This window comes from Limulus polyphemus, unplaced genomic scaffold, assembly GCF_000517525.1.
Source record: "Limulus polyphemus unplaced genomic scaffold, Limulus_polyphemus-2.1.2 Scaffold69, whole genome shotgun sequence".
In the NCBI taxonomy this organism is placed as follows: Eukaryota; Metazoa; Arthropoda; class Merostomata; order Xiphosura; family Limulidae; genus Limulus; species Limulus polyphemus.
This window is the reverse complement of record NW_013665679.1, coordinates 1,033,058-1,043,968: the sequence shown is the minus strand read 5'-3', so window position 1 is coordinate 1,043,968 and position 10,911 is coordinate 1,033,058. Positions and strand designations below refer to the sequence as shown.

At 33.7% G+C, this 10,911-nt stretch overlaps 1 protein-coding gene across 4 annotated transcripts in view; it reads left to right on the top strand.

Annotated features, from left to right (window-relative positions):
- The first annotated feature begins 245 nt into the window (after nucleotides 1–245).
- LOC106465659 (chordin-like) overlaps nucleotides 246–10,911 on the top strand; it is a 209,642-nt gene continuing 198,976 nt past the window's right edge. For 3 of the 4 annotated variants that reach the window (XM_022393978.1, XM_022393973.1, XM_022393965.1), the window contains exon 1: nucleotides 253–650. In XM_022393978.1, the coding sequence (XP_022249686.1) occupies nucleotides 579–650 (72 nt within the window). In that variant the 5' untranslated portion in view covers nucleotides 253–578. Of the gene's footprint in view, nucleotides 651–10,911 lie in introns of all 4 variants that reach the window. The other variant, XM_013925897.2, reaches the window with a different exon arrangement.

Below are 10,911 nucleotides of genomic sequence, written 5' to 3'. Positions count from 1 at the left end.
GTTTGAAATATACGTTTGATTTGTTCTATCCTCTCTCTCTCTCTCCGTGTCGGGATTTAGGTCTTTGTGATCTAGGAGGGTCAGGTTCGTAGGGACCTCTTCCTCCTTAAGTTCTATCCACTCATTCTTCTAATCACACTCAAATGGCCCGCTTTATAAAGTTTCGCAATTTCGCCACTAGGCGTTCAGCGCACTGCAGATACTTTACGTCAAGGAGAAGTTACCGCACTCTGTGTATCGTGCTCCATTCACGCTTGGCCTCCGAAAGAAGCGGTTTTATGTTCACGGCTGTCGCCCGGCTACTATTTGGTGTTTTAGATATTAAGGGGTATTTGAAACACGCGTATCTTCGATAATTTAGGCCCGTCCTATCTGAAACGTCTTGTCACGAATCACTGGCTGAACACTAGTCTATGATAATCTCTGCCTGCTCTTCGTTATTCCCTGTAACGCTTGTGTTCGACACTCAGAACAAATATTGTGATTGCATTTGGTAATCAAAGATTTTGCAATGTTTAGATTGACCACACCTCACATACTCTTCATCCTCTGGGTTACTCTGTGGCTTACAGGATTGCATGCAGGCAAGTATCGGAATCGGCCGCCAATTAAAGGGGAGAAGTCCAACCGAAGAATATCAAAACAAACTCGTGAGTAACAATGAATTTTGTTTTCTGAAGGAAGTACACAAAAATCACATTTTACTGAAGACTCTTGTCTATGTCAATGAAATGAAAGATTGAAGAATGTTACTGGTTCCATAAATTCTTGTATTCTTACTGTTCACAAATTATTTTCTTAGTCACTGTGTAAGAAATAGCTCTTTATTACCTTATCTGACGTGACTTAGACACGTCTCTAGTTTAATACAATATTACTTATCTGTAGTATTAGTAATACTTGTCTAACAACCGACGTGGATGTAACAGGTGATTTGAAAATCAGAGATACAAAACTATATATAACATATGAAATCAGAGAGATTGCATACCATCGCCCCACCGCTCTTTTTGAGATTGCTTGAGTTTATATTGGATAATTTCAAATTTCACCTTCGAACTCAGAAAATCCTTCTCAGATCCAGAACTATCAACGATCCGTATCATTTTTTTAGTGTGATGAGGAGTCTCAACCTTAATGTACCCATGAAATTTGGTACAAATCCGACCACGCTTTATAGAGTTATTAACCGAAAACCGCGAAAATGCCCTATCTCCCCATTATAAAAATGATTCAAAGTGATCCAGGGTCTGGATCCGGATTTAGATCCAGACCACATTTGGGGAGGACTGTCCCATTCTGACTTCCTATCTCGTGCAAAAGTTTCGTGTACATAAGTCTATTAGTTTTCGAGATACGCGCGCAGAAACACAGACACACAGATGGACCCGATTGCAATTGTTAGTTAGGTAATTAGTTCTTTGAAGTTAAACACAAAGCTACACAATGGGTTATTTGTGCTCTGCCCACCATGGGTATCGAAACCCGTTTTCTGGCGTTGTAAGTCGCAGAGGTACCGCTGTGCCACTGGGGGGCCCCGATTGCAATACCCTTGCAATATATATATATAGAGTATATATATTGCCTTATGTATAGCATACTAGCAGAGCTACCGAGCGTTGCCCGGTTTTCGAAAACAACAACAACAACAAAAACCTTAGGTTAAATTTTTGAAAATAAACTACTAACCTGTTTTAAATTAGGGCTTCCTTATGAACGATGTTTTTTGTTTTTCTTTCATTGACAAGGGTTGAATAGGCCCTTATGGAGAATATTTAGATTATATTATACAGGTGAACAGGTTAAGCCTAGCTCTATTTCCACCATCCCCCGTCATCCCTCCTCAAATATTAAAATTTCAAACGTAAATATGTATGTAATATTATGTTCAATTTGATTTAATGTAAATGTAATATATTTAAATGAATGTGATACCGTATTCACATTATGACATTGATGTGTGAAATATACAACAAACAAAATTCAATATTGTACTTTATAATGTATCAAAAGGAAGAAAAAAGAGATCACTTTCAGGTCACTGTACCACCCAGAAGAAAAAAATGAAAATACAACATATTCGCTGACTTGACTTTAATCTGATTTTACACAGTAAGTATTATAATGTAAGCCTTACTCTTTTCACATAATCTATTTTATGGTAAACAGCATAATTATATTTTATAGGCTAGGCCTACTGTTTGTTTTTTCACATACAGCATTCTAATTCTGCATACATTTCTTTTGTGTGTGAGGTTAAATATATTATGTATTAGTAGATGTATAGTTAATGATCTATAACTAAGTAGGCCTATAACGCTATATTCTAAATTAAATGTTAACTTAACCTTCCAAAAAATTTCAAGTCTGCATAGAATTTATTCGTGTAATTTATATGTTAATGATAAAATCACCCGTATGGGTGGCAGACGATAGACGCGTATATCAAAGAATACTTATCGTTTTGCGCACCTACACGTGCGGGAAGTGTGACCTGCGCAGTGAATGCGGCAGGCAAACAAGCAAGCAAAATAAACAAACAAAAAACAGAGAGGTTTTGAGTTTTATATATATAGATGATATCGTTCACATACTTTATTTAAGATAACTTTTTGGAATTTACGCCATCATCTTTTAGTTCTACAAAATAGTTCTTTGATCAGATATTACGACATGACTAACTGTCCTTAGTACGATAGTAACGTCTGAACTTTTCTTGGAAGAATGACCTATTCTGAATGATTAACTATAACTGATTAATTTATTGTGAAATTGTTGATCTTGTATTTACTTTCTGAATTAGATTCCATTCGGTAATTGAAACGAACATTTAAAAGCGTTTGTCTTTTTTGTTGTTTATTTTTGCTGTTGTTAAATGTAGAAAGAAGAAAATGAAATCCTATGAATAATTAAAAATTTCAATTGGCCAATAAAATTTTGGAAATCTAGAAGATTTGAAGATATGTTTACAATCTGACAAAAAAACAACAACATAAAGTAATATATTACAACAAAAAAAAACACGAAAAAAAACCTTGCATGTAACTGAAAGGAATGAGCTACAGAAATCTGCCAGTACAACATTCATAATTACAACGGTATAATTAATCATTTCAAATGATAGTTGTGTAACTAGACGTTATTACTTTTACATAATTTGTAACTGTACGAATTTCAGGTTCGGTATTACACTCGTTTTGATTTGGAACTACATTTGTGTATTCGTACTTATTTTGTATTATGTTTATATAAAATTACATTTTTCTGTATTATATTTTTTAATTATAGTTATTTCGAAGTTTCAGGCCAATATTTAAAGTAACATTTTATGTAGATTAACTGGAACTTTAACGTTCAACATATTATGCGAGTATTCATTATACTTCTTGGTTACTGTCACTAGCTTCAATTCTCGAGGATGATAACAAACATACTTTCGTATTTCTGAATACGTTTCTCGTAATATAATTGTTTGATTTGACATTGTAACAGTGCTTGCGAAGGCTCTGTAATTTCTGTTTAATCCTCGTACTTAAGTCGTTTAATGACTTGTAAGACCATCAGGCATCATTCATTTCACACCATTTAGAAAAACTTACTTTTAATGAAACCATTAAAAAATATGGAGGCCATGAAATTTACCCAAAGACTTTCGCTCTAGAATCAAACTGTTGATAGTCCGGTAATAATTATTAATAACTATAAGAACGGCCTTGATCTTTACCCAGTGACTTTCACTATAGGATCTATAAACAACAACAACCGCCTTGAATTTTACTTAATGACTCTAGGATCCAACTGTTGGTAACCCATAATAACTGCTACTAAACAAAGACAAAACTGGTCCTGACCTTTACCCAATGACTTTTGCTGTAGGATCTAAATGTCGGTAACCCGGTAATAACTACTACTGAAGAACAGCAATGGCCTTGAAATTTACCCAGTGGCTTTTACCGTAGGATCTAAATGTGGGTAACCCGGTAATAACACCAACATATATAGTTTGTTCTTCTAATGCGTGCAATACTGTTGTGAAAACAGGTGTTAAACACTTTTCCAGCTAAATACATTTCCATAAAAATACTTCTTCTTTTACTGACTTATTCCATATAGTGATCAATGCAGATATTAAGTTTGATATCGCGTTTCATATGTGCTCGCATTCCTTCGAGCTAGTTCTACAGCTTAACCTGAATTCTTATCGTCAACCCTATATTCCAGTTTTCAAATAATGAGGAGAGATTACATCTGTTTAATAGGTATTATTATATCTTGATACAGTAATTTAGTAGAACAGTATTCATGTTATAATTGCACCTTTTTACGGGTATTTTTCTGAAAAATCGATGATTGCTGTTCGATTGTTTCGAGTTTACATCCATTCCCTAGTCTTGAAATTGCTATCTCCATGTAATCGAGCACGTGCTACATCTCCTTGGCAGACGCAGGGAATTTAATTCTGTCTGTTTGAGTCACTCAACAGTGCCCCATGAAAGTTGCTTTGTAACGGGTTGAAAAATGTTCTTAGGAAAATAAAAAATGAGGAATGAACATTCTGTCTGCGTCACTTTCAGGTGATGTCTTCTAAGCGTAAAAACTAGACATTTCGCTAAAGATGTCATTTATGGAATGACGAAAGAACATTCCTATTTCCATGTTCGCACTTGCGACCTTCAGCCGCTAAACTTGCTTCCACGAGAAGGCGCTACAGTGCTAAACGTGATGTACGAGTAGCGACTTAAACATCCTTAAGGAACAGAAATGGTAAATAAAGAACAGGCGCCATCAGCTAACGGTTGTCTTAAAGCATTGCATACGAGAGTTCAAGGTTATGTTAGTTTATTTAATTCGTAAATATGCTTTATTTTTCTTTTTTGATAAGTGTAAACTAAAACACTTTAGTTGTTGATCTGTCATTGAAAATTTCAGTCTTTAAAGATATTCTTCAATTTAAAGTTCTTGTGCTGATAGTGTGCACATATTGCATTACTGGGCTGGTACTCTGATTTCTTGTAACTGTTAATATCACAAACAGGTTTATAATAACTTGTATTTAATTCACATTACGCATCAATGACTTTGGTATTTGTTATATTTTTGTGTTCACTACTATTGTGAAATTTTCGTAAAATAAATACTCTTTAGCGTTTTTTACTGTCATTTCACCGTACAGATAAAACTCTTTAACTAATTAACAGTAGGAGGATCATTGTTATGAGTTAAAAAATCAAGCACACTAAAACTGACCACAGAGTCCAAATACAAATTAAGAAAGTTTAAATTTAAATGTTCTGTGCGATGTTTTCATAGTTCGCATCGTATTTTTTGCCTTAATAAACTCTGGGCTTAAACGTAGCCCAATGCATCATACGTGTATTCTGTATCAATCAAATATTATTATGCTTAGTCCAATAACTTTAGTTAATTTAACAATACTGAGTTAATTTATGTTGCTGATGTTTTGGCTTCATGCTTTCTCCACCGGAATGATACCGTTTCATTTTAATTAGACTTAAAGTATGCTAATAAGTTGATCAAGATAAAATGAAAAGTATTTGCATCATGTTAGAACTTACATTTTACTATAAAGATGATATGTTATATATATATGTGTGTGTGTGTGCATTAGCATTCATCATCCAGAGTTGACTGGCTCGATTAGTGTAATTCTTGGTTTGGTAATTGAAAACTGTCCGTCGGAGTACAAGAGATATTTTGTTTTAGGATTTTTGCCCAAGAAGGGGTATAAAAAAAGACCCTGGTGTAGGGCACATTTCTACTTTTTTATAGACTTTTGGCTTGCATCACCCAAAGTTGGCTAGCTTTATTTCAGCATTTTTTGTATGGTAACTGGAAACTGTCGGACTACGTACATGGACTACTTCGTTTCCGGATTTTTTGCCCAAGAAGGAATATAAAAAAATAGCTCGACATAGGAAACATTTCAACTTTTTTTTATTATAGACTTTTGATTATTAATTTAAAGACACAAGTATTAAATCAGTTACATGAGTCAATTTTTACCTTTCACAAAGGAAGGTGTGCAATCATCATCTAATGAGGTCATTAGGGATTTAATAATAAAAAGAAAAAGGAAAGGAAAAATTATCTAACATTGTTTTTTACAAAGGTTTTGCTTCCTTAACGGATATCCTGAGCTGGTATTAATGAAAACTCTGTAGAAATGCAAGTTTTTAACAGGCTGGTAGCTCCTGGATTTTTCACTGAATTTTGTTTAATAAAGTAACGTTTCCTGAAGCATAAAGCCCGAACATTAGAAGCACAAAACAAGTCCTCTTGAGAACTTAATGTTTTTCATTGTATAAATTTTATAATATATTTTGTACTAAGCCCCCTCTCCCCAAAGAAACAACAACAAACAATAGTACAAGAAAGGACTATTTCGCCTTTGAATATAATTTAATAGTTTAACTGGTATTACGTAAAAAAAAAAAGACAAAAATCAGAAGCTATGATATGACTGTTCTAAACGGCTTTGTTTTTATCATATTAGGTTTTATGCACGTTCTAATTTAACGTTTTGTGCACAACTACTCCAAATAATGGTTATAATAAAGATTTGATACTTAAAACCAAACTGGCCTAACACTGAGCGAAAAATCTTGTTGACTGTGGCTTATTAAAAACAGTGTGATTGAAAATTATCTTTATTCACTGTTGTTTTTTTCTGGAAACCCAGTGAAAACCAGTGTGTGTTAAAAATGTCATTAGTTTCACTTTGATATTTCATATTTTTTCACTAGGTTTGACTCTATAATCAATGTAATTTACGTATTTTTTTACGTTGACTTAATTATTATATTATAATATTTTTCCCAGTAATGTTATCTGCTTCTCAGCTTTATATTTTGCTTCAACATTAACAACACAATGTAGGAAAAATTTTGCTTGTTCTGTAACAAATTCTCGGATAACTCAATTTGAAAACATCTTGGAACCAAAGTGGTGTCCGATTTTCTCCTACTAAAACACTGGTTGTCACCTGTTCGGAGTGCTCAGGTACAGCTGGTGTAGACGCAAAAAACACAAGACGTCCTTGTCGGCCCACACCTATTTTAACCTGCTTGGAATGATTCATCCGCTCTGTGAAGTCACGTGATTTGGCAAGAAATTATCATAAAGAAAATTTAATTCTCTAAAACTCTTGCTGTTGCCGTATTCTTTACTTCATATATGTGCTTCTTAGAATTGCCTTTAATGATATTGACCAATTTTATGATTAATGATAGCGTTAGCTCGTAGGCATATAAATAATTTTATCTGGATTTCTGGTGGTCGTTTTGAAAATTAAAAAAATATAAATATCTGTTTTGTAGTTTTTCATAGATAAGTAAAAGACTCGTTTCCGGAAAAAGAAAACAAGGACTCTAAGTGTTGATATAATTGTAATTATTAAATATTCCTATTTATAAAATAGATTGTATCATCGTTCAAGGCCCGTGTTTGAAAATACATGCATCAATGTACATTTCTATGCATAAAGAACGAGCTGGAGCTCATGAAACTGGTGAAGACGTAGTCGTCAGTGGACTATTTGATGGGACTTTTTCTTGGAAGCTGCTCACATAGGTTTGTGACTTTACTACCAGTGGAGATTGTACCGGTTTACTGCTGTTCACGTACATCCGTGAGTTTACTACTAGTAGATAGTTTACCGGTTTACTGTTGCGCACGCAGATCTGTGAGTTTACTACTTATCTAAATTGTACAAATGTACTGCTGTTCACTGACATCCGTGATTGTACTATTAGTGAAGATTGTACAGGCTTACTTCTGTTCAAGGACATCCTTGAGTTTAATACTAGTGAATATTGCACAGGTTTACTGATGTTTACGTACATCTTTGAGTTTACTACTACTAGAGATTGTGCCGGTTTACTGCTGTTCACGTACATCCGTGAGTTTACTACTAGTGGATATTATACTGGTTTACTTCTGCGCACACAGATCACTGAGCTTAGTACAAGTGGAGATTGTACAGCTTTTACTGTTGTTCACGTACATCCGTGAGTTTACAACTAGTGGATATTTTACCGGTTTACTGCTTGGCACGTACTTCCGTGACCTTTGTCTTAGTGGAGGTTGTACAAGTTTACTGCTTTTCAAGTACATTCTTGAGTTTATTATTAGTAGATCTTTTACAGGTTTACTGTTTTCCCCACTCATCAGTGACTTTATACCTTGTGGATATTGTTTAAGTTTTCTGCTGTTTACGATCATTCGTGAGTTTATTACCAGTGTTTGTACAGAATTACTGTTGTTCACTTACATCCGTGAGTTTAATGCTAGTGGTGATTGTTCAGGTTTACTGCTGTTCACGTACATCCTGAAATTTACTATTAGTGGAGATTATACTAGTTTACTGCTATTCACGTACATCCGTGAGATTACTATTAGTGGATATTATACAGGTTTACTATAGCGCACGCAGATTCGTAAGTTTAATACTTGTTTGGATAGCACAGGTGTACTGCTTTTCATGGACATATGTGAGTGTACTGCTAGTGAATATTGTATAGATTTACTGCTGTTAATATAAATCCTAGAATTGTACAGATTGAGGACTTTACTACTTGTTTGAATTGTACGGGGTTAATGCTGTTCACGAACATCGTTGAGTTTACTACAAGTGGAGATTGTAAAGGTTTACTGCTATTCAAGTACATCTGTATATTTACTCCTAGTGAAGATTGTTCCGATTTACTGCTGCGCACGTACATCCGTGAAGTTCTCTTAGTCTTCACTATCAAAAAATATTGTCGAAATCTCAACTCTTCACTATCAGATAACATTGTCACTCATTTGCTTCTGATATTTGATCAGTCCTGGTATTTTGTACTCCTGTAAAAATTCTGAATTATTCACTATATTGTCTAAAACCCCAATTCTTGACTATCAGAAAATATTGTCCAAAACCCCAACTTTTCACCATCAGATAACATTGTCAGAAATCTCAACTCTTCACCATCAGATAACATTGCCAAAAACCTCAACTCTTCACCATCAGATAATATTGTCCAAAACCTCAACTTTTCACCATCAGATAACATTTTCAAAAATCTCAACTCTTCACCATTAGATAATATTGTCCAAAACCTCAACTTTTCACCATCAGATAACATTTTCAAAAATCTCAACTCTTCACCATCAGATAATATTGTCCAAAACCTCAATATTTCACCATCAGATAATATTGTCCAAAACTCCAACTTTTCACCGTTAGATAATATTGTCAAAAACCTCAACTCTTCACTATCAGATAACATTATCAAAAACCTCAACTCTTCACTATCAGATAACATTATCAAAAACCTCAACTCTTCACTATCAGATAATATTGTCATTCATTTATAAAAAAGAAAAGAAAAAAAAGAATGAAGTAATTGACAAAATATACCATAAAATCTGAAAATTGGCTTTCTGAGACGAGAAACAAAATATACTGAAACATCAGCATAATAAAACTCGTATAGGAATTGTATACAGATATAATTTTACAAACCGTATAGATGCATTCATTCTTTATTATCGTCTATGTGTATTGCATATACAAAAAACTGCAATCATCGAATTTTATGTATTAATTAAATAGTAACGTAGGAAATGAATAATGAATTTTTACACCATTTTGTAATGTTTAGGAAAAATTATAGAAATGAAAAACTAGCAGGATACCACGAACAGAAAAACAAATGTAAGATCGTTCTTTGCTTTCCTTTGGCAAACAACGCATTTTCACTTGTATTACAGAGTAAAATATAAAGTAAATGTATAGTAATAGGATAGAATTAAAAACACACTGAATGAAATTTCTAAAGATTATATTTTGGTACAAGCTTCTCAAAGTAGCAAAGAACCAAAGAGCAGTATACAGGAGTTAATTAATCTTATATAATAACTTCAGTGATAGAGACCGTGAAATATTTGTGTATAAAATCTTTAATCTGTAAAGTGCAATACGCATACTTTTACACTAATAAATTATGCTATTTAATAAACCGTGTTAAGAGTTGATGAATCTTAAGTTTTTATCACATATTACTCTGTAACTTTAGCAGCTTTAGCTCTAATCTTGGTCAGGAGTAGCTCTTTGGATTGCGTATCCGGAATATGAATTCTCGGATTCATAGTTCACATTCCGTTGCCATAGAAATGCGCTCGACACTTTGGGGTCATGGGTGCGCTTTAGCACTGACGATCAAATCCCACTATTCAGTCAGATAAAAGTATCCTAAGATTTGGCGGTGGGTACGGTTACAGTCGATCAGTTCAAAATTAGTTATAGTTATGGTTATTGCCTTAAAACAAGTTTTTGAAAATCTATTTCTAAAGAGCGAATTAATGAAACAAGGACGAATTATGCTATTAGCTCCACGAAACTTCTTCAGAATCTTTGTTAATTTCGATATCTTGTTTGGGTTACTAGATGGATCGTTTCAACAGTTAGGAGGTAAAATTATCTAAGGTGTATTTTTTTTATCAGAATACAAATATTTTAGTTCACATTGTACTGCATTGTATGAGAAGAAACGAAACAAAAAATAACTAATTAAACAATTGGTAGGAGAGGGAGAAATTGCTTAGAATTAATGAATAAGTGATTTGTGCATGAAGTGTTTACTCTATTCAGTGGAATGCAGACTTTTACAGTAATGAATTACACTATTCACCTCAGTTAACGACATATCTTTGTATTTTCTGATTTTTACCCTATTTTCGAATATTTTTTTACTCAGCTGCAGTAAAGCTGGTTTTTGTATTTTAGTACAGGTTCTCTTGTATAAATCCATCTGTGATTTTGAAATATCAAAGCGAAGATTTTTGTTCTAATGCACCAAGTTCACTTGTGTGACATGATGATGGTGACTTTCTAGAAAGCCTCTTTTTCTC